The sequence below is a fragment of the Symphodus melops genome, assembly GCF_947650265.1.
Source record: "Symphodus melops genome assembly, chromosome: 5".
NCBI lineage: Eukaryota > Metazoa > Chordata > Actinopteri > Labriformes > Labridae > Symphodus > Symphodus melops.
Window position 1 is genome coordinate 22391777 of NC_136695.1, and position 24222 is coordinate 22415998.

General features: G+C 37.1%; 1 protein-coding gene across 1 annotated transcript; it reads left to right on the plus strand.

Annotated features, from left to right (window-relative positions):
- Positions 1-684: 684 nt before the first annotated feature.
- On the plus strand, positions 685-17765 carry cd4-1 (CD4-1 molecule). The gene is made up of 12 exons (XM_079344157.1): positions 685-780; positions 10499-10621; positions 11359-11495; positions 13225-13298; positions 13402-13566; positions 13652-13789; positions 13918-14160; positions 14253-14636; positions 16353-16601; positions 16739-16839; positions 16985-17028; positions 17203-17765. Exons 4-12 carry the CDS (start codon positions 13232-13234, stop codon positions 17231-17233), a joined length of 1422 nt encoding a protein of 473 aa, XP_079200283.1. The 5' UTR covers positions 685-780; positions 10499-10621; positions 11359-11495; positions 13225-13231; the 3' UTR covers positions 17234-17765.
- Positions 17766-24222: the final 6457 nt, after the last annotated feature.

The window sequence follows — 24222 nt, forward strand, 5'->3', positions numbered from 1 at the left end:
CATCTATAAACCAGAAAGATACACTACACCGCAAAATAAGCAAATTTAGAGAAGAAGACTTATTTCATTATAAAAGAATCACAAGCATTAAACACTGAAGTGATTCTTTTAGGTAAATGTGAGAGGGAATTAGAATGGTTTAAATAAAGAAGAGACACAAATGTTACTACAGTATAAAGCACTTCAGAAAGCTATTAGGATAAACACTGTCAAACTATTTTAAAACAAAATTCTGAATGAAGATGGACTCACAATCTGTTTGAAATAACAAGAATGTTAAGAATCACAATTTTCAGCTTGTTTAACACGATGTCAACACGAGGTCTGCATTGGCTTAGTATTCCCCACAATTGGTGCAGTGCTACATGTATAGAAATACAGTAAACACCTGTTACATACCAACAAACAAGATCACTCTGACATACTTACATACATTCATACTTGCTTGCATAATATGTGTAAGGGTAAAAAAATAGATAATGTCTATGAGTTTGTGTTTTTTGTATTTTATAAAATAAATGCACCGTAGAAAAGTTCTTAACAGTGTGTGTCTAATCTATCCATTTATACATAACAGAATAACAGAATGAAGGGTGGGATCATAGTAATGTCTGACTTCCTGTGTGTGTGTGTGTGTGTGTGTGTGTGTGTGTGTGTGTGTGAGAGAGAGAGTGAGAGAGAGAGAGAGAGAGAGAGATAAAGTATCAAAGAAACACCTGCATTTCTTACAGCCTGCCAAATGTCAGTAAAGAACTCTTCTCAGCACTGAAAACATCACATGTAAGTACTCTTGAACACGTTGTGTATGACTTTGTAAAAAGCTGATTTAAAAGATGTGACAAAGGGAATATACATTTGCCTGGTCAGTGATACGTTTGTCTCCAAGGGTACAAACTGCTTAGAAAACTCCTGACAAGCTTTCGGTCGCTGCCAGAGATTCATTTTGGGAGACAGGCACCAAGGAGCGTCCAGGGACAAGGCTGAATACTCAAATCTGGTCTCGTCCGAGGCCACATTTGAAAAAACTCCTTTTTCTCGATCAGCATACTGATCTGCTTTGGCCTTGGTCTTTAGTCGTTTGTCTACCATTCAGCATTTGACTCAGTTACAGACACAAGTTGCTCACTGAAGCACTGAAGTATTTAGCTTGCAAAACAAATTCATTTATTCAAAATTACATGCTTATGCTTATGATTTGATGTTTTATCACTGACTTTATACAACGATGATGAAATAATCTCTATCTTTAGCTCTGACACACGCTGAGATGCATTTAAGTCTTTGTGGTTTAATGTACCTGATGAAAACCCTGAGATGGATTTCAAAATCTCAAATCAGAAATGCTTAAAATAGAATTTTCCTAAAGCCCAAGATGACATATTCAGTTGTGCAATAATATCGACCCCATTTTGTTGGTTTTGCAATCCTTGGAGATAAGAGTCGTTTTCGCAAGTGTAAACAAACTAATTATTTTTCTTTTGCAGTGAATCTCTTTTGTTCCAACAGTTGGTAGATAAAGTATTTAAGCGTTACGGCCTGCAAACAGCCAAAATATGACAAACAACTTTGTTTCAGATTTTAATCCACTATAAAAATGATTCACTGGTTTTCACGAGCACATAAACATAACTGACAAACTAAATCTCTTTTATTTGGAGGAATTCCACTTCATTAGTATTTGATGTGAGTAATTAAATATTCAGAAGAGCAGACAATAATCTTGGAATTTTTTAACATTTTTACATAACAGTGTTTCATTTTTTACTTGAAACCGACTTGAAGAAAGGCAGCCATGATTAATTGTATTGTTTGTGTATTTGAGGGCATTAATATTGTCCATAAAACATTTTATTGTGCCAAATAAACAATATGGCCGAACTTTCCCTTTTACAGATTCAAGGTCTTGCTTATTGTCTGTTTAGGAAACGTGCGCAGTGGACAAACAGTATCATTGTGCTCTTGAAGTAGCCTAAAGCTATTTTGTTTTGTACTTTAGCTTGAACCCATTCATGCTCATCGCACTCCACATATTTCATGTGACATGAAGCATACCGGTTTGTAAAAATATCATACATTTTCAACACGGCACAAAAACATTGCATGAGTGGGTGATACCCGTGTTTTCATTGATTCTAACATAATTCATTTTATTTATTCAATCCCGCATTAAAGGAATAGAAGATAAACCACAGCTCTAGAGTCCATGTTTCCTTCAAACTAACTGTGACAGGCTGCCGAAATATCTAAAAGAGAACAAGCGAGTAATTAGTCAGTATGACATGTACTCTAAAGCAACCACACACTGAAACTTTATTTTGGAGCCAGAAAAGCCATAAAGGATTATTAGATGCAGGTATCAATAGACCATAACAGGCTATGTATTATTGACATATTTTATGACTATCATAGTTTCCTTTTTCTTTTAGGACCAATAAATAAATAAACTAAATTATTGATCTAAAAGCAATTCTAAACATTCATCAAGACCTGACTGAACCAACACGGTTGCTGTATTCATACCAATCTCCTGTCGTCTAATTTGCTGACACAGTGTCTGTACAATTCTGCCAAATGTTTTGTAAAGAAACGCAGTACCTGTGGGCTAGTGGTTCGCTTGTGTGCCAAATGTACAGCAGATACAGTCCTGAAGCTGGCAGCCCGGGTTTGAATCCAACCTGTGGCTCCTTTGCCACATTATTCCCCTCTTTCCCTGACTCTCTCTCTCTCCCTGATATTCAGATCTATCCACTGTCCTGTCTCTCTAATTATTTATTAATGATAATTCATGTCCCTTATCTGTGCCCGTGCTTGTACTCATGCATGAGACACAATACTAAGCCCACCTCTTCCTGTGGCGATAGGGTCAAGGAAGTGTGCCGTGCTTGAGCATACTACGGAGAACTCAGACTAGTCAAATGAACTCGACTTTGAAAAAAGACATACAGTTTGTTGTGTTCTGATGGATATGTGGAAATGCATGTACTGAACATTTTAAAACGATGTTTCTTTATGGTGTCGGCCAGTTTTGGACCATTAACCAGGTTTATTTCAGCTGTTTTTTTATGGATTGATATACTTTGTGAGATACTGTGTGACTCTGTGTTTACTCATAAAGCTGCTTAAGACATAGATAAATTATTTGGAATTTAATTGTATTAAAACAAATTTGCCTTACACTGTAATCCAGGTGCCATGAGTAGAATTGTGAGATTCTAATCAAAAATATTAGAGGTCATGGGAGAGATCAGAAGTTCTTGTTGGTTTGTTAGAGTTGTGGTTAAAGTTTCTTGCATGTGTTTTGGACAGTCTTAGACGGAAGGCATTAATGTTTCGCTGGCTTTTTGCGCAAATCTTTGACCCTTTGTATAATTGTAGGAATCCTCAGCGTTTGACTACGTGAAAAACAATCTGTTAACACGTGGAGCCAAAATGAATATGTCAAATCCCACCTTCAAATAAACACTATAAGAAGGAATTTTAGACACAGTATTCATTTTCGATGTTTTTGATTTTAGGTATATATTACTCTTGTAATCTTACATGAGGATGTTGTACAGATTTGTGCGACTTCATGCCTCGCTTGTCTTTCAGGTTTCTACCGTCAGTCTTCTGTAAATAGATAAAACAGCTGTCATGACTTCTGTTCACTGACTTCTTCTAAAATGACATAAACTAAAGAATAAATACCTGGTAATGACCATTTTGCTTTCTCTACCTTAATAAAGAGAACACTACAAAAAGGGAAGTGCTTATAAGCAGTACACACCTCAAAACCAACAACATTTCAAATCAACTCTTTAGTCTTTGGCCTTTCTGTCAAATCCAATATTTACCAGCTAATTTTACTACGCAACGCTGACGATATACAGATTTATCTGTCTATCAAACCATGTTTTAAAAAGTTCTTCTTTTGAACTCAAGAAAACACTTTGCATTGGTCTGAGCACTGCCAAAATCAATGCTCGGTGCACTCGGACAAGAACCTGGTTGTGATCATTGACGGGAGATTTTATGTTTGACAGATCACAAAAAAGTGGTACAATCATGTTTTTATCAGCTTTGTTATTTCACAGAAATTTACACTAAAAGTATCTGTTAAAAATACAGATTAAATAATTCATACTTTTTTTGTTTTCATGTCTGTATCACTGTTAAACTCTGTTCACATGTTTTAGTTCCAGATATTAAACAGCTTGATGACCAGGTAACAGAGTTGTAGGACCGCTGGTTATTGTGGAGATCAGGTTAATTTAGAGTTGAGGTTCTCTTACATGGCCTGCTTGTATTTTAAGGTGTAAATGTTTTATTGTTCTACAATAAAGCGCTATACACAAAAAGAATTATCATTATTAATGCAAAGACGAGTGGATTCTTTTCTCTCTCAGAGTGACAGTTGGAGTGATGAAAAATAAGGCAACGTTCATATTGAGAAGTTCAACAAGTATTTTCTGTCTTTTCTTTTTACAATCACCAGGCTGAGTGATTCTGTTATGAAACATAAAGCCTCTGTTGCACTGGAGGTGTTTTCAAATGAGACAATAGGATTCCCTTTTTCATAGCTATTAGTCAGTGCTCTATCTCATCGTCTGCCAAAGCTGAACAAATGAACGTGTTTACACAACGATACACCATCATATCAAAGTGAAACTGAAATTTATGAAACATGATTTGTACCTCCCACTTGTATTTCCATTTAGCTATAATTCCATCAGTCTAAAACACCAGGAGCCACATTCAACTCACAGAATCCGGGAAACCTTATATCGAACCAGTGTTTGAAAGATGTTACATAAACTCGAGGGACAATTTTGTTTTGTAACAAACTTCAAACAAGGAGCATTTTTCAGCTGCACACGATAAGAATCCATTAGAGCAACAGGAGAAACCTAAGTGAGCTCCAAAAAGTCATCTGAGCTCACACCGCACACAAAGCAATTCACAATCCTTCTATTTAAAACAATCTCCTGACAGGTGATTTCCCATCGAGTGAACCCCCCTCTTATGAAGCCTCAGCTCCTTATAGGTTTCAGTTGTCTGTAGCTACATCGTGATTGGTGAAGCCCATGTTCACCGTTTTTATATTGTGACTAATCATTGCTAATAAAAGAGGTTTAAAGTTAAAATGCTTAACAAGAAGATGATTCCCAGTAAGCTAAGAGTGATGTGTACTGAACCACGAACTGAGACAGGATTATCTGTTTTAAAGCTATCTCTATGAAGTCGTGTGCAGTGGATTTCTGCAGCTGTTTATGTAAGTCATTGAACCTTCTGTATTTGTAACTTGTTGCTGTATATGTGAATAAGGATATCTGTTTTATGCATACAAGAACATGCATGGCATAGATAAAATAAGAGAACTCGGACAACAAAGTGTAACTAATTGATGACTATGAAGCGACTGATTGATGTAGTTTTTAGGCGTAGATGTTTGTACGTTTACAAACATTCATAGTGTCACTAAAGCGTGCCGACAGGCAGCATAGTCATGTTTAACTAGTGCTGCACTGCTGGTGATCATCTTATCGAAACCACAATATTGTGATCTAAGTGAAAATTCAAAATTATTTCACCTACAGTGTAAAGGGTCAAATTTATGACAAACAGTGAGATTGATGCTGCAGAGAATCCCTGCACAGCAAATGGTAACAGACCTGAGCTTGGCGCTTTTACACCACATGTCACACCCATTCACACACTGATGGAAGAGGCCGCCATGTAAAGTGTGCGTCAGTATTAACTATTCCATTCATATTCACTCAGACGCCACCAATGAGGCAGCCGACACATCGTCATGTGGCTGCAGGAGTTGGGAATCAAACCCCCGGTCCATTGAGAGACTCTATGATCCACATTCGCCCTCAAATCTTCTTAGTTGCTTTTTTAAATTTACTAAATAAATGTCACTTTGTTATGATTTTAACATTTTCGACAGTGAGTATGTAAATAGCACCACGATAAATATTGAACTGTTATCACATTGTTTCTACTACTATTACAAAGTTCAACTTTAAGCTATTAGGACCACAGTTATAATTCTACACAGACTCAATAGTGAATGTGCTGCATTTATTTGATAGTTGACAATACACAGAGACAATCAGTAGACTCTGAGATGAAACAAAGGTCTTCAGTTTGGATTTAATGTCAGAAAGTTTTTATGATGCACCATGAATGTTTACCATCGGAGCCAATCTGTCACTGTGTCAAAACTTGTGCATTTAGATCAACTTTACAGCTTAGTTTGTGAACATTTCTTAAACATAACACGGAACATAAAGCATAATGTGAAGCTGGATGAACATGTACTCAAGTTGAATGTTTTGTAACTCAGCAGTAGCTGAAGCATTTATAGATGCTGTTGAAATTGAAAATTGATTTTTACTTGAGGGGGTTGCGTGGGAGATATGTCATAAAGACACATTGCATGGATGACAAAAGGCTTTGTTTATCAATCAGTATTGTATTTTATTTCAACAACAGCGTTCAACATCTGGGAGGTTGAAATGGTCAAAAAAATAATATTTACAAGAATTGAACAACAGAAACTCAACACTTGTTTTTCAATGATGTTGTTGATGACATTGATGATGACGATGGTTTTATTTGATACTAAATATTTTAAGGGTTGATTTCCTGCTGGTTAGAACTCCCAAGAACAGCTGTCGATGTTGTGCACTGCCTGTCAGCACCTGTGAGTCTGTTCACACTTCAAGCTGTTTGTTTGCGCTGACTGACATTGTTTCCTCCGATCTAGATCCTTGCTTGTGTTGCTTAGTACGTCACTGTGGATAAAAGTATCTGATAATTGAAATGTAGAGACAGAAAATGTTGCTGCTCTGTACGTGTCTGTAGCCTCAGTTGTTCCACTGTTAACCAACGTCATCTAATTAAACTAAGCAAATCAGCTGTATAGAAACGACAACTTTCCAGTATCAGCAAGCTTTCACATGAACACTGCTGAACTATGATGCGGTTTTATCTTTGCTCAGTTTGCATTTCTTTGTCAAATTAAACAAGCATGACTTGATATAAAGAAAAAGACACTCCCACTTGTCTTTTAAAAAGAGTTAAGTGGAAAAAAAACGTGTAGTATTGATTGTTTCCATTCTGATGAAAGGATTATGCAGCAGCTTAAAAAAAAACAATACAGTCAGTAACAGTTAACGCAACCATCAATGAGTGCGAATGATGGAGGTGAAATGACGAGTGGGAGTCATGTTCTGTTTCACAACTCTGAGGTGTCAAAGAAGTTTGGATGAAGTTCCCCTCGCTGTGAACAAACTGCTCTCATGTCATTGAGCAGAATGTCAATAGTTTCTGAGTCTTTTCCACTGACATTTTGTTTATTCCTGAAATATCAGAACAGGTTCTGACACCACAAACATGTCACCTTTACTTACTGCACGATGGCAGACTTCCTCCATTGTTTTGGCTCATTACAGTACAACTTGTGTTTAAGATTTAACAGTTGTAAAAGACACGGTTGTAAAAGAAGTCAAAGATAGAAAATAGAGTTGGCTTGTTGAGGGAAACCCTCTGTAGGAGATCTTGGAGGCTGAGGAAACATGAATCACTCCATATTCTTGCTTGTGGCCCACACTTTTTGTTTTTCTCTCTTTCAGTGATGACTCGATGTGGTCGAATGCCCTCCCTAAGTTTGTGACTAACGAGGGTTTCCTCACTTTCAGGTGTTTTCTGACCAAATCACAGCTCAAAAACAGACATTCCCACAAAGAAAATCATTTTTTTTTTTTTTACAAATTCCTGTCTTTAATCAAACATTTCCTCGCACTAGGCTGTGGAAGTAAATATTTCTGTTTGTTGTTCATCTTGCTTAAAGGTTCTGCCTGTGAGAAGAAACAAAAAGTAGCTCAGAGGGAACAGTAGCAGGTGTGAGCCCTTCATGAAGACAGTAAAGAAGTAGGCAGAGAAACCTCAGAGAAACACACGAGACGTGTGTGAGATGTTTGTTTTGTCCTTGTTGTGGTTCATGTCTCTAAACCACGTCGGCTCTGTGTTCTACAGCTCCATTCCTTCACCTGATCTTTGTAGCTGTCATTAGTTAGCTTGGGACAGGCTGAAGCAAAATAAGTTAATATTGTATTCAAAAGGATTTTTTTTTAATTATGCCTTAAACTTCATATATCAGTGTGTTACAAGAAAAAATGTGGCTCACTTGAACCCAGAGTCTTCACAGCTTCAAGCTTGATTTGGATGAGAAAGGGTTTTTTTATGCTAAGCTTGCATATTACAAAAGCACTAAAGTCATGCAAACTTTCAGTCAGAATGTAAAATGTTTTTAATGTAGTACTCACATTTTACTGAAAAGAGACAATGGGCGTCTGATGCCCTGACTGTTAGGTTGTGCGCCTAACTTACAGAGGCTGCGGCTCTTGAATAGTGCGGCCCAGGTTCAAACCGACCTGCATCTCTTTTAATCACAGCTCTCTCTTCCGCTTCCAACGCCGTCCACTGTCCGAACTAAATAAAGGCAAGAAACCCAAATTAAAAATCCCTATTCTGCAATTACAGGTTAATTTGCCTTCTTGTAGACGGTCACACCTTGTAATTGGTTTAAAAGTATAAATAGTTATTGAAGGATTCTTCTTAGTATTAAGTTCTATACTTGTATCACAAAAGCACAATGTGTTGTAATAATATGAGCAGTTTCTGAAACAAACTAAAAAATACCTCAATAAGTTGAAATCAAAATCAGCTTTATTCCCAAGTACATTTAAACATACAGAGAATAAAGCCATAAAACAGAGAAGCAGAGAAGATTTAACTGCTGTATTGATTGCTAAAGACGCTTTACATCAGGTTAAGAGTGAAGATCAGCACAAGCAGAAGTTTGGCTCTCGCTCAGGTGTGCATTTACAATCATCACTTTATCATTTTACATGTGATCAGAGTCACTCAATCAAAGCAACATGAAATAGAGGTTTAATAAAGTATCCTCCAGAGTAGATGGCCGTAAACGAGTATGCTTGTTGTACCTTTCACAAAGATTAGCTTCACCAAACTCATCTTTATTATGACAAAGCTTAACTGTATTCAAATATGCACGTGAAAGAAGTTTTATAACCAGTTGCAAGGCTGTTTTATAAAACTGAGACGAGGCTGTTCATCGTCTGGAATTATCATTGAACATGAATTTAAAGAGAAAAAAAAAATCATTTGAAGATTTAGTGAAAATCTTTCATCTCGTCAACCTTGAACTCGTACGCATGAGAATTTAGTTTGAACTCCAAAACCTTAAACTTAACTCAAACGATATTTACTAAAATATATTCAGTGTTTCATGGTGAGTTACTTATTATTTTAACATGATGCACATGAAGTTTGATATGACGATGAAACACGTTTTGGTCTTCAATGTTTGTCTCAATAGCAGTGCGCTCTGTCATTAATGAAGCGCTGTAGTGCAGATACAATTGGTCTCTGTCAGGTTACCATTGAGTGAAGTAAGAAATAATAATCTGACTTAAAGCTCGTTTAAGAGTTTAAAGAGACCTGAAACCTTTGGTTGATATTAAAACATGATCACACAGGAGTTGTTCAACGCATCTTAATTCTCAGGAACAAACTGGTTTCTGAGTCCGACGCGTCTATTTGTGTGTCCAAAAAATGAATTTCCCCGCAGACTTTAAATAATTCAAACACTCTTTTATCCTGTTGTAAATGTAACACTATAGACACTGATGTGTGTTTCTCCCAGCATCATTATTTAAACACCTTACTGTTACATCGCCTTTATGATAATAATATTGATTTTGAGTTGTAAGGTGAACCCATAGGGGAAGAGGAAACCAAAAAGAATTGGGACGTACAAGAACTATTCATATGAAACAAAAATGAATCCCCTCTCTCTGCCTTCATAATACTTCAGTATTCCCCCCGAGCTTTTAATGTTTCAGCTGTTTCTTTTTTAGTTAACGTTAGAATTCTCATTTGCATTTAAGAACAGCTTTTATAAAGGCTAGCCCATTAGTTCATGGTTTAAATTTTGAGAACATTATATGAATAAATCAGAGCAATCATAAGACCTGGGGAAAATCAACCCAGCAATTATAGTAAATTGGGCCGTGAGCTGCAAGTGTGCTATTTAGAACAGGCCAAAGATAGATAATGAGTCCAGGGAGACCCCTCTCAAATTTTTGGTTCTTCTCTTATCAGGCAGCAACTCAAAAAACAATTTTATCCAAGTAAGATTAGGTTATTGTCCGTGTATCTGACCAATAAAAACAGAACCAGAGTTACATCATCGGTACATTTAAAAATCCTCATTAAAATACGGCACCACTACTCTCACCAAATACTTTTTTCTTATCGAATTGAAAAATACTGAGGATATATTTCTCTGCAGAACACACAATGAGCTTTTAAGATATAAACCAAAAAACATGGATGACCTCCTGCCCTCTTCCTCTGTCCCAACCAATCATAGGTCATTATTCTGCTTCTGGGTTTGATCAGCAACGATTTGCTTCATTTACAGACCAATCATCAGCGAGGGAGGTGCAGTCGTGCTTAAAAGGAGGCTCGTTTGATAAATATTCTACATTTCCGTCTGACTCCTGATTGCTGAACACAAAAGAAACTCAGCTCTCAACCAACAGCTGTGAGTATACAGATTTTTTGTTGTTGCTGCATATACTTAAAAAACCATAAACTCCTGCACTACATGTACTGTACAGTGTGATTTCTTTCTTGTACACAATACTAAGTTTAAATCATGAACTTGTGTGACCTTGGCAGGTTACTTGGACCCAAAATATGTGAGCGAGAATTTAACAATAATCTGATGACACAATCTGTATTAATCAAGACACGAGACACAATTAAATTTAAAGAAAGGCTAAAATATTAAACATGATAATTACCGACAGCACATTTAATAAAGAAATGAATAAAGTTTTCAACATATGTTCCATTTTATTGATTGTTGTGATTTTTGCTGGAACCATATAAATTACAACTCAACGGGCAGGTGATCACTTCTTTTATACTCACACATTCGTTATTTAAAAAGGTATCAAAGGTCATTTGGGTTGAAATTTAAAAAGTGCTTCTGCAGTGTTCACACTTTCTAAGAATGTTTGAGCACAGTCTGACAATATGAGCAAAAGTACGCTTGATTGTAATTAGTGCTTCATAGTTTTATTTTAATATAGAAATAAAAATAATATTAAAAAATGTGTATGTTTATTCTTTACATCTTTCTGTAAAATAAAAGTTATACAGATGTTTATGAATACTGTTCAGTTCAAATTCAGACATCAAAACAATTTTAATTGGTAAATTGACCTTTCATTTCCAAAACATTAACTCTTTACTCACCTGTCTTGTGTTTTGCAGTTTGCTGTCCTCACCTTCATCTCTGCCGTGTTTGACCCTCATCTTGCTTTGCCCTTCCCCCTCCCCGCAGCTTGTTTTTGAAGCTCCATCCTGACTGCAGATACGATCATCTCAGTTTCTGGGTTACAGCTCCACAGGTGTGCTCACTTTGAACGTCTGTTTAACACCACTTTCACTCTGTGTTTGATTCCCCTTTTTATCTCAGTTGTAAAGTTGAATTAAACATGATTGACTCCCGGACTAACCTCAAATGGTCAGGTTTAATTTAACGAGCATATGAAAACTTGGCGATACTTTGAAAATACACTTTTCACTTTTGGAAGATTTGTGTCGACATTCATCGTCCCATATATGTTTAATGTTGGTGACTAAGGCCACATTCTGTCAGTGCAAACGCAGACTAAGGTAAAGTGTTTTTGTGTAATATTTATAATTTTTTAATCCATCATCAATTGCTCATGTCATACAAAAGCAAAGGTCTCGCCCCAGCTTGAACGACGAGATAATGCATCAATGGTTTGTGCACTTTGATCGCCAAGGGTACCCCTGAGTCAAAGTCTATAATATTTTATTAAATATGTTTTGTTTTTTTTGCAATACAAAGAATATGCATTTAGCACAAGTCATATTGCATATTCCTTGCTTAAAGTGGGATTGTAAACGTTTTTGAGGGTTCAAATAAGATAATTGAAAGTAATAAGTGCAATAAAGTTTCTAAGGTAACAAGCGTAAATCATGTTGGACTAAAACCTGTGACTTAAATTGTATTGAAGGCCGAGTTATTCTTTATACTCTATATTTTATTTATACAATATCATTAATGTACAAATAACTATCCACATTAGTCAGCCTGTCAGTAATTTATACTTACTGAGATATTTGTACATGGAATATCCCATTTTTATTATCCTGCACTTGTTTGGCCATCAAGCCGATCCAAATTTGCAAGACCCAATATTTGATCACTATCATGAGAAATTATATTTTACATATATGAAAGACTTTAAGTAATTTTTGAAATGGTTTTGGTCTTTTAATTCAAACAAAGTTCTGATAATCATCATCTTTTGTCTAAAAAGGCAAAATCAACATAAAAGCAACAATTAAAGATGTCTTTGCTCACTATCATGACTTACTGTTTACACAAAAGAGGAAAAAATAAGTGAAGGTAGAAAAGAGAGAGATAAGGGAGTGATACAGGGAGAGAGAAGAGAGAAACATCTACCTTAAACCACAGTCTAGGTGTGCTGCTGGTGCTGTGGTCTCTTTTCTTCTCTCCTTTTAAGCGAGGAGAGATCCGTCTTTCGTGGAACAGGGGAGGAAGAGAGGGGGTGTGAGAGGCTGAGGGGAGGCTTGGGATAAGAATCTGCACCTAACTAAATCAAGGCCCACCACAACGCGACGTATGCTTTGCGTCTCATCCCTCCAACATTTGTCTGTTTCTTCTTGTTCAAAACCCACCACAGGCCGCCTACTCTTGTTTCTTTCAACTCTTCATCTTTTATCTTCTTAAATCTCTCAAAATCTAAGACCACCTCAAATCCCTCTTTGCTTCCTGCTGAATGATTTCTCTTTGCAGCACAATTTGATAGAAAATGATAAAATTTTTACATTTGTCAAAAACATACTTTTTTTTTTTTTTTTTACCAGTCTATAACTTATTTTGTCAAGTATTCCAAATCCGTTCTCTGATAGATCACTTTATGTAAGACACGCCTTTTGTGATTTATTGTACATTTATTACTGTAGCTGAAATTCTGATACCTGTTTGTTTGAAATATAATTGTAGTATTTTGAACTAAAGGCTTTTTTTTATTCAAATGGATATACATGCTCTCTTTGATTCCCTATATGTCCTTTTCTTAGAGACCTGATGACTGAGATGAAGAACTTCATTCGATCGATCCTCTTTCTCTCTGCTGTTCTTGCGTCAATTACGAGTAAGCTACATAGTTTACGTAGGATTCCATTTCTATGTTGACTTGCAAGACAGTTTGGATTCAATCACTGACTCATCAACTCATCCTTCTCTTTCTCTCTCAGGGGCAGAAGAGGTGGTATATGCTCGGGTGGGAGACAACGTTACCCTCAAGCCTCTGGGGGGGAAAGATTTACGGAACCATTATCTGCACTGGCTATATGGAGATGAAAATGGCTTGCGACTTGCCTGGCGCAATCCTCTTGGCGGAAGTGACACCACTAATAAAGGTGTGAATTTTACAAAATCTAATTTAGTCTAATTTACATTTTAAAATGATGACATTTCCATTTCTGGTTGATTCTTGTATTGCAGAAAACTGGAAAACTAAGTTGTCTGACGACTCATCACTGATCATCAACAACATCAAACAAGAAAACTTTGGAACATTTGTCTGTAAACTTGCAGGAGAGAAAAATGAAAAAATCACATACAGACTGCTTAGACTCGACGGTAAGTGTAAAAAAAGTAAACCTTCTGAAAAGCTTTTTCAGAATTAAAAAAAAAAAGTCAGAATTAAAAAAAAAAAAAACAACAATCAATTTTGCATTTTCTTCACCCTGCTCTATTTTTTGTATTAGTTGTTTTGAACCCAGCCTCTCCTCTGGTGCCGGGAGAACTTCTGACTATGACTTCCACCGCAGAGACTCCTCCGAGTGGTCAGAGGCCAGAGATACACTGGCTGAATCCACAAGGGGAGAAGTTTGAGACCAATCAAGGAAGTCTCCAAGTTAGAGTTACAGGCAAAGACCATGGCCAGTGGACGTGTGTTGTGACAAATAAAAACAAGGAAAACAAAGCCAAAATCTCTGTTACTGTTGTGGGTGAGTTTCATACATGTATACATCTGATTTACCTAAATGTACCATCATCCTGAAGAATATTTACAATTGTTTTTCTTTATCTCTGTATTTAGACCTGTCCCCAGCTCCTTCACATCCTCTATATACATCTAAATCCTGGCCTCTGACTGTTCCCTGTTCGATTCGTGCTCACATCTCCTGGGAGCAGATCAACGCTGTGGGCCTCCAGGAAGTTAACTGGCACTTCTATCCTCGACCTGGATCAAATCATATTTCCGGTGACCCACAAAGACTATTCTTCCTCTCGGGTGATCCGCCGACCTGGAAGAAAGTTCAGGGTAGAGATCTGACTCTGACTGCACCAGACCCCAAGAAAGGCAGCCTGTCTTTGACCAGAAAGCAAGTGAGGGAAGATGACAGCGGAGACTACATTTGCTCTATGAAAGTTAGAAATAATGTGACTCTGAGGAGGACTGTACACGTTAAGGTGCTGCAAAGTAAGTCAAAGAAACTCACCAAAATATGTGTTGCACTCTTATGTTTCCTGAAAGTCTCTCTTTTTTTGCTTTTCTTTATCTGTCATATGTCCTCATTTTTCTTTTTTGATGTTCACTTTCTCGCTCCTCAATTGGCATTCGTAATAAGTTGGAGACAGTTTTTTCTTTGCTACCTCCCTGCTTGGCTTTCATCTTCCTCCTGCAGAGATTATGTGGAAGTGTCCCTGGTGTCTTGTGTGTCTAATTCAGTGGCAAATACACCTTTCTAGCTCCACTTGTTTTGATAGAGAATAACAAGCTTTCAACCCCTGCCAGGATAACACAATTAATTTTAATAGCACTCCATGTTATCTGGATTTATGGTTTAAAACTTCGAATTCTCATTGTAATCTGAACTAATATTTAAGCAGGAACATTGAAAAGAAATCAAAACACTCAAGACAAGACAAGACAAGGTATATCTTGTAAATCTGGGTCCTTTTTACTCGGTTTCGATCTCCCTACTTTAATCAAACTCTAGTGTTTCCAGATAAATTGCAGTTTCCAGCTGCAATTTATCTGGTTCTTTTTATTGTTGCCCCACTAAAATCCCTGTGAAATTAATTTGCCTGTGGTGTTTACTAAAGATTTTATTTTTATTGAACTCTGTGTTGTAAATAACAAATTTTGGCAGCTCGCTGAAATGAACAAGCCAACACCACAGAGACATTATAGACTGCAGTTTCACTCAGGGCTCTGATAGTCATAAATTAACAAAAACAAATTATCACTTACTGTAAGTTAAGAGTTAGATCTACAAATGGCTTTTAAAATTGTAGTTTTCTTTTTCACTTTGTACATAATAATAGATGGAGACCAATAATCCTGTGTGGTTCAACATCACATAAATAATGACCAACAGGGTACTCCATGCACAGCCAAGGTACGTTCTCAGGTTCCGGTCGGTTGCAGGAACAGGGTGAAAACCTGAGGAATCTAAACTCAACTTCAACTTTATTTGTCCCAGAAGGGCAATTGGTTTTTCTTGGCAAGGCAGATCAAAACAGTAAAAAGACGAAAGCACATCCAAAAAGTCAACATGGCAAAAATGCAAGTAGCAATGAAAAAAGCAGCCTACGTGAAACAACCGAGATCATTGACTGGGGCTTTTAGGTGAAGCACATTGTTCGCTCACAATAAAGTGACTGAAAAGTAATTTTCCGTGTGCCACAGTTTGATTTTTTTTTTTTAATAAAGTAAATCATATATTAGATATATATCCTACAACATAGATCTTTAGTTTATCAGACAGAACAGACATTTAAGCAGACATAAGTATTCAGATCTGAGTTTCAGGCAGAAAACCCAAAAATCTGACATTTTCAGTGATTTGATTATCGCTAACACTCTAATGTTGTTGTTTTCAGTCCTTGATATTAAATCTAAGTGGAGTCTGGTTTTGAGACTGATGCTGTCTACTTTTCATTTTCATTTCAAAATATGCAGCTTCATTTTATTATAATTGGCAGATTTTGCTGGCATTTGGCTGCACCAGAAGCCAAATGCTCTGTTGGATTTGAATTGTAAATGTTGAGAATGGGGAGCTTTTCTGAGTTTACAGCATTGCCCCAGTCTGTCAAAATTGGTGTATTTTCTCAAGCATTTCAAACTGATTTGATAATAACATTTCTTAATTTCCTTGTCCTTTGTTTCTGCCCCTCTTCACTCCCTCTGCAGTCACTTCATCTGCAGGAACCAAGTTCATTTCTGGTCAGCAGGTTAACCTGTCTTGCAGCCTTGGTGAGCCTCTGCCCTCTGACCTTACACTCAAATGGGTCCCACCTGAACAATCATCTCTAAAACCTGACCATCACCCTGCCCACCTCACCATCCGGGAAGTGGGAGCAGAAGACGGAGGAAGGTGGAGGTGTGAGCTGTGGCGGGGCAACGAATCCTTGACGTCTGCTGTGATAACACTCGAGATCGGTGAGGGCAGGAAGTAAGAGCGGTGCAGGAAATGTGACACGGGCACGACCTTGTGGCTGCAGTGTTTGAAACTGTTTGACTCGATGAGTTTTCTTCACTGTTTAATGTTTGATGACTGACTGTTTCTCTTAATGCAGAGCCTAAGCTGACTGTGTGGAGGCTGGTGATCATATGTAGTGTCATAGTCATCCTTATCCTCCTCCTCATCCTTGTTTTCATCATCTGCAGACGCAGACAAGTAAGGCTAAACCCTTCTTATATCTTTCTTTCTGATTCTGATAAATCACACAATGGAGGATGAGAGTGATATTCAGAGTCATGTCGTACTCGTTACGCTCATACCTTGTCTTTCTTTGTCTTTGTCTCTTTGTGGCTGACATTAGCGGAAGACAAGTCACCACAGACATCGACTCTGTAAATGCAAAACGTAAGTAACAACCATTTCCTGCACTCAAGTTTACTCTCATTCATCAGCAATGAATCTGAACACTTAAAACACAAAATAAACATCAATAATGTAAAAATTTGCTTTTAGCTTTTTTATTGTGGCCCGGCTTTCTTTCCAACACTCAAACCGAAACCTTTTACTTTTCTGTTACAGCCCGAAGCCCAAAGGATTCTACAGAACATAAATCTCACACAAAGACATTTCCAAGAGGACATCACAGCCAATTGAATTTCTGTCCAGATAAGATGGATTTTTCTGTCAAATCCGCTAAACAGTGAAGCTCTGTTTGGTGTAAATGACGAGTCTGAAAGTTCAGTTATTGTTGAAATGTCAGGTAAAAAATACATTCACAGTTACAGATATCAGTTTAGTTTTTATATCTGTAATGTGATGTGATTGATTTCTTTAAAGTTTTTATGTTTTAAGAAATGTCTCTATGAAGCCTTTCTTTCATTTCAATGACTCTTTTTACATGGTAATATATTGTTTATAAGTTCTTTTAACCTCTGTGCTCTATGTAATGTGATGTTCGCTGTAAAATAATGCATTTCAAAGCTTGGTAATATCCTTTATAAAAACAATATTTTTTTAAATGAGATGTTAAATTGAATTTATTACTTCAATCACATCAGGACAGATAATTATTCTTTTGATGATCAGCACAAACGTGTCAAAAACACTGACTATATAAAGTTTGAAATAAAGACTTGACTGTCTGGTGTCTATTTTGTGTGTGTGTGTGTGTGTGTGTGTGTGTGTGTGTGTGTGTGTGTGTGTGTGTGTGTGTGTGTGTGTGTGTGTGTGTGTGTGTGTATAACTAGATTCTTTATCTTTCTGGCTTGGTATATACTGCATCCCTGTAGTTATCTTCACAATAAACAACGCCTCAACATAAGGGTAAGATTCCTATGATATATAAAGTTTTCCTTTATTACTAAGTTGTTCAAGTTTTATCTGTAAATCCTTCAACCTCTGGCTCTCTGCAAGCAGTCATGCAGCTGTTGTTGATCATTAAATGAAGAGACTTTTTTTTTTTTTTTAAATTAGGACAACACAGGTTTTTTAGACCTGAGATGTCTCAATGTTTGTCAGCCGATCACTATGTCTTTCATGAACACCAAATCTACTGCTTACCTTTTCCATGGCTTCCTTAAAATGCACTCAATTCTATTTCCCTTTTTGATTATCAATAATATATATCCATAAGAAAGACAAATTGTCCACCATTACCATGCACAGAAACGATCACATGCTTTTTTCCGGCATTCAGTATGGCAACATGGCTGCCTATTACTGTGCTCCTATCTGATTTCACTTCTGTCTTCAATGCTTATGAAAGAAGAATCTGAGCACTGGGGAGTACATGTGCTGCACACATTAAAAGAGCCTTGTTAACTAAGAACAAAGATCCAGCCAGTTTACAGAAAAATGCAGAACACATGTGGGATTAAAAACTCCTGCTATAAACAAATGATTATCTACCCATCTGCTGTGAGAGGAAAGTACTGTGGCAGAGCAGCTGGCTGGCAGGTCGGTTTATTGGTTACAAAGTTATCTGTAGCTTTTCATCATAAGCTCTGGTCTGATCTTTAGAGAGGACACAACTCCCTACGGAGCGTCCGCAGCTTGAGATGATGCTTCAACAGGCCGAGGATGGATCAGCCTCTGATTCCCAGGGTGCCTGAAGGAACAGAGAATTAACTCGTAAATTCAACACAAACAGAATTACTTAAATTGGCAATGATTTGGATTCCAAACATTGTCCGTTAGTTCTTTGCATGTAAAACAGTGTACATTACTTTCTTATTCCCGTCTGAAATGTAAGTGCAAAGTATTTCGTTACAATTTAAAGTACAAACAAAAGAAAATATACTACACTGATTCATAAAGAAAACTCTGTACTCCAAAACGATAATCACAGTTTGGGATTTTTGAGGCGGCACCTGGAGGGGCCAATATTTTGTAAAAAGAAATTTAAAAAAAGACCCTTGATGGTCCATTATCTTGGATTTGCTTTGGCAATGGAACTTCAGGTTTAGAGGCTAATGAGCAAATTGCTTTTAACTGCTGCAAAAATGGAGGTCAACAAAGTGTGAGTGTGTGGATTGAAAGTTATTTGTATTCTCTTCCTTTCTAGAGCAGCTGCAAAACATCACCTTTATACACACACACACACACACACACACACACACACACACACACACACACACACACACACACACACACACGCTTCTCTATTGCTCCAACAGACGGTCATGTTTTGGGTGTATGTCCCATTTATTTCTTTATTTCTTGGCAACATCTCCCCATAGTTATTGTCAGCGCCTCTACTTCATGAGGCGTTTATAATTATCATTATTTAAACCACGCAAATTAAAGCAGAGGGGGAATAGTTGGTGTTCATATCTCTGTTCCACAACTACTGAGCAGTTGTGTATCACTGCTAATTTTGATCTTCTGAAACTGTGGTCTCAAGGCTCATTTAAAGCCTCTCTTTAAACACACACACACACACACACACACACACACACATACACACACATCTGTTTCTCTCAACTTTGTTGCAGTTCCAATTTTAGTTGCTTTAATTAATTTTAGGAAGTTGAAGGTAATTATTTTTAAAGAGTTCTCTTTCTCTGTTATATGAGTCACACACATAATGCACTGTGTCATCTATAAAACACCTGTCATATACAGAATTAATGTTTCTCTTCAAACAGGCTTTGAGAATGGAGGCAGACGTATTATGCAACACAGAGAAAAGTTGAAAGTAAAACATCACAGCAAAAAGGAGAAATGCACAAAGCAAAGCCAACACACCTAGAAAAAATGACTCCCATTTTTCTGTTAACAGTCTTGTCCTCTCCCAAAAAGGCGTAACGAAAAGATAAAACTTTAAATTGTACGTTTCGAGATATTTTAACTGCACAGTATTTCTCTGAACACATTTGTTAGAGAGCTGCGGCAGTGTTGCAGACAGGGAGACATGCCTCGATAAATCAACCAGCAGGAACAAATTTAATTTCAAGGAGAAATATTGCTGCTTTGGAGAGGCGATACTGAAGCCTTTAGGGAGCAGAGGGAGAGGAGAGGGGAAATAGCGAGAAAGAGCGTCTTAACAAGGACATCACAGCCATGGAGGAGGAATAAAACTACAGCAGCCTGCAGGAGATCACAGAGGAGGGGACATTTGAAAAATGAGGCCTTTTCTCTAATAAATGTCCAGACAGTTTATTCTGTGTATACAGTATGTTATTAAATATAAAAAGAGATTTAAAGTGTGTTTAAGAGCCAATGATTGAGCACCTGTATCAGTACAGTTATTTTAGCAATGCTGGCTGTCAATCATAAACAACTCCTAAAGACACGACTAATCATCCCATTTTAGTTTGAATCAACTAGAAGTAACTCTGAGATCCTTCTGACACTGACTCTACAACAGCTCATCTCAAAGGAATACATGTTCATGACTTGACTGCAGTGGTAAAAGAATATTCGAATTTAAAGGAATGTGCAAAATTATAAATGTTAATATAGCAAAACTACCCAAAAGTCTCATACTGTACACTACTGATGGTTTGCTTTGCTGCTTTAGCTCATGTAGAGGCATCACTATTTATTCCAGTCTGTTTGATATACCCTGCTCAAAAAGACTCAAAGTTAAAATTAGGTTAGACTTTGAATGCAGGACTTACATTTTTAATGGAGTATTCTGTGAAGTGTATCATTGCTACACTTGATGAATCCATTATCAAGTGGCTGAATCTGTCTGCTTGCATATTAATAATTTGTTTGTGTGTATATTGAATTGCAAACATGACAACTAAATAGAGTATCTACCTAACCTAACTTTTCAGCAGACTTCCAGTAATACCTTCTGGGAAAAGTAAATGTTATGAAGCTTAATGTTGGTCAATTTGTTCTGCTCTGTTATCTCCCTTTACTTAAAGTCTGAACTCTCTGTTACACTAGAGGATTATAAATGGTGAATGGACAGCATCCATGCTGTGGGCTGTTCTGTGTCTAATCAGGCTCCCTGGGACTGAAGCGTGATGTTCTGTGTTTGAGGAGTCGGACCACACTCCCAATGTTTTATTGGCTTTTTGGCCTCAATTTGAGCCAACGTGGTACTCACTGCTCTCTGAGTGTAAACACAGTCTCTTCCTGTGTCCTCCAGTTTGTACGGTACATCCAACTGTCTGTCTCTCTGTCTTACTCCACTTCTCAATCTTGCTGATTATTCTCTCTTTATTTCAGCTCAGTGTGCTTTCAGACATCTGTAATTGGCAATAAAAAAGATTAAGCACTTTCTTCAGTCCAGTGAGGGTCATGCAATAGAAAAAGCACAAAAGTCCATAATAGTGAAATATGTGTCCTGCAGGGCCAGCAGGCTCAGGCAGCTCAACCCGATAATGTGCTTGTGAAGACAGTCTCTCATTTAGAACAAACACCACAGGGGCTGTACATGCTTCATCTATTACCACACACACACACACACACACACACACACACACACACACACATAAAACACACGCACACTATCGAGCACAACATTATCCAGGCAAGATTAATTTCTTCCAGCAGGAGAAGGAAACAAAAAGGAACGTTCAACACTTTCTTTCATTACCAGCTGGATCTGTGGCATATTTTTAGACTCTTCGAGAAACAAAGCAACAGGTAATTCTACTTTATGAATATTGCATCGCAAATTATGATCTTTATAAAGATAAAGTGGCAAATATTCCGGTGGTGCTATTTTGGGTCAGATGAGCAGGTCATAATTCCTCTTTACTTTACCAGGCTGCCCTTTATTGCTGTACATTAGCTGCACAGTAAACCACATCAGGTGAAAGTGTTGTGTTAACATCATATTTCACAGATATTTTAAAGTTCTCACTGTGGGTTTTTTGTCTTAAAGCTTTGTATCAACCACATTTGACATCACTAGGGCTCTTGCAGCTGTTTTTTTTGTTTTTTTACATCAGCAGTCTTGACAGGAAATGGTTATTTGTCATTGGTTTTATCAAGGAAAAATTACCATTATAACACCTGCTAACTCTGACCCTATTCACCAACCACAGCAAAGATTTCAGTTTACAGATATACCAGGTAAAACACTGTAACCCCATAGATTCATGAAATGACGACAGTAACAGGTTTGACTTTCTGTTTCTCTGAGCATGACAGTGATAAACCTGTATCGAATTTTGCTCATCTTGAGAGACCTTTTAACAAAAGCCATAACAGGTGTGTATGTATTGTATGTATTTATCTACGTAGTATATAGTTCGTCAATAACTCTTCTTAAAATGTATCATTACCTCATGCATTCAAAAACAGGCCTTTAAGGCATCTACATGTATAGGAAGGAAACAAAAATGTTGAAAAATATCTGCTGATGAAACCTGTGAAAGTCTATATTGTAAATGAGAATACACAATGGAGCTCATATAAACTCAATTATTCCAGCTACAGCACTGTTAAAGACTCTCAGAGATTCACAGATTGCACAGAGAATCAGCATATGTTTGCACAGGGAGAAGTTAGTGGTTATTGGTCGAAGAGAAACACAACAGTATAAATATTACATCAGTTTAAAGTCAAATCTACTAGTGTGAATCACAATGATGTGTTCATAGTTAGTTGGTCCTTTATGGTCTGACTTTTTTCCATGCCTTTTGACATTGGTAGCTTTGGGGGAATTTGATGAATGGGTGGTAATGAATTTGGTTTGGCATACATGTATCCAGACAGGGAAATATGTATAACAATCATTTGCTGCTCTATTAGTGCAAACAAACCTCTACAATTTGTGTAAACAGCTTCTCTAATTTTTAAAGGTAAGACCTTCATACAGTGATACAAAACAATGAATTAACAAGCTTGCACATCTTATTATAATAATGTAATGATCATATGTTCTCTTCTGCTATAGATACTTTGTTTGTGTGTCTGTCTGTATGTCTGTCAGCTAAATCTGTATACACCCCTGTGCAGGTTGTCTTGTAGGATGTAACTATTGCTTTTAGCAGTGATAACCTGGACTGGTTGTTTTTGCTGTGGTGCCCTGCTGACCAGCACAGGTGTTCCTCGTTCTCTTTAATTGGGTCGGTTACTGTGTGCTGCCTGCAAGACAAAATCTTACACATAAGGTTGTGTGTGTTTGTTCAGTTGTGCATGCTTGTGTGAATATTAAAAGGGGCATACAACAAAAGGGCATCCTTGACTGGGAAGGTCACTTTTGCCAGGCTTTACTTTTGCAAATGCAAATTTAAGTTAAGAACTTCAGCTAAATCCAAAACAGGCTTTTTTTTACATTGTATATTTTGACCTTTTTCACTTATAACATGAAGGGTTTGAACGTGTCACAGTAAGCCAAGGAAGGGTGACAATAATCTGCCAGCATGCTAAATACAAGGACCCTGAGGCTGAAGCAGCTGAATTGAATTCTGGCATTATTAATTCTATTGTCAACATCTGTGATTTCCCTACAGTGAAACGTAATCTATGACAGAGGCTTCTACAGGATCTAAATGTTAATGGAAAGAAAATATAGAAGAAAACTATGAAGTACAAAATCAAACACATCAAAAACTTTAGTTCTCCACCATTAAATGTTGTAATTTATAAGAGAGGGTTATGTGTGTGGATATCTTTTGTTTATCTTACTGATTGATCCAGTAAATTATATGTTTTAGGCCAGGAAATGTTAATGTTTCTGAATAAAGAATCAATCAGGGTTGTTGTTGTTGTTGTTGTTTTTTTTACATCTGAATCTGACATGTATAGAAGGAGACCGGAGATAGGTGGACAAGACAACCACCTAATTTGAATTTTCAATGCACTCAATTACTTTTCTGTTTATGTGTTATTCATGGATCATTCCTCCATACATTTTAAATGTTGACGATTCTGAATAAACTGTCCAGAAAGAACCTAAACTGCAAAAATACCTGGCCTGAAAATATGAAAATGACTCAACTGAATCCTGTGCAAAGTCAAATCGAATATTACATTTAGTTGCAGAAGACACACAGCAATGTACCAAAGCTTCAGATGAATCAGGGTGCAGAAGATTCATCAATAAATCAAAGGCTTGGGTGAGGTGAGCTTGTTTTCCACATTTTTCAGAAAAGTCCAAAGTTATTCTTGAAAGCTTACCCTATCTATCCG

Coding starts and splice junctions, on each gene's coding strand:
- cd4-1 (XM_079344157.1), top strand. CDS start 13,232: ATGACTGAGATGAAGAACTTCATTCGATCGATCCTCTTTCTCTCTGCT. Junction 14,637..16,352: donor ACACGTTAAGGTGCTGCAAA/GTAAGTCAAAGA, acceptor CTCCCTCTGCAG/TCACTTCATCTGCAGGAACC. Junction 16,602..16,738: donor TGTGATAACACTCGAGATCG/GTGAGGGCAGGA, acceptor CTCTTAATGCAG/AGCCTAAGCTGACTGTGTGG.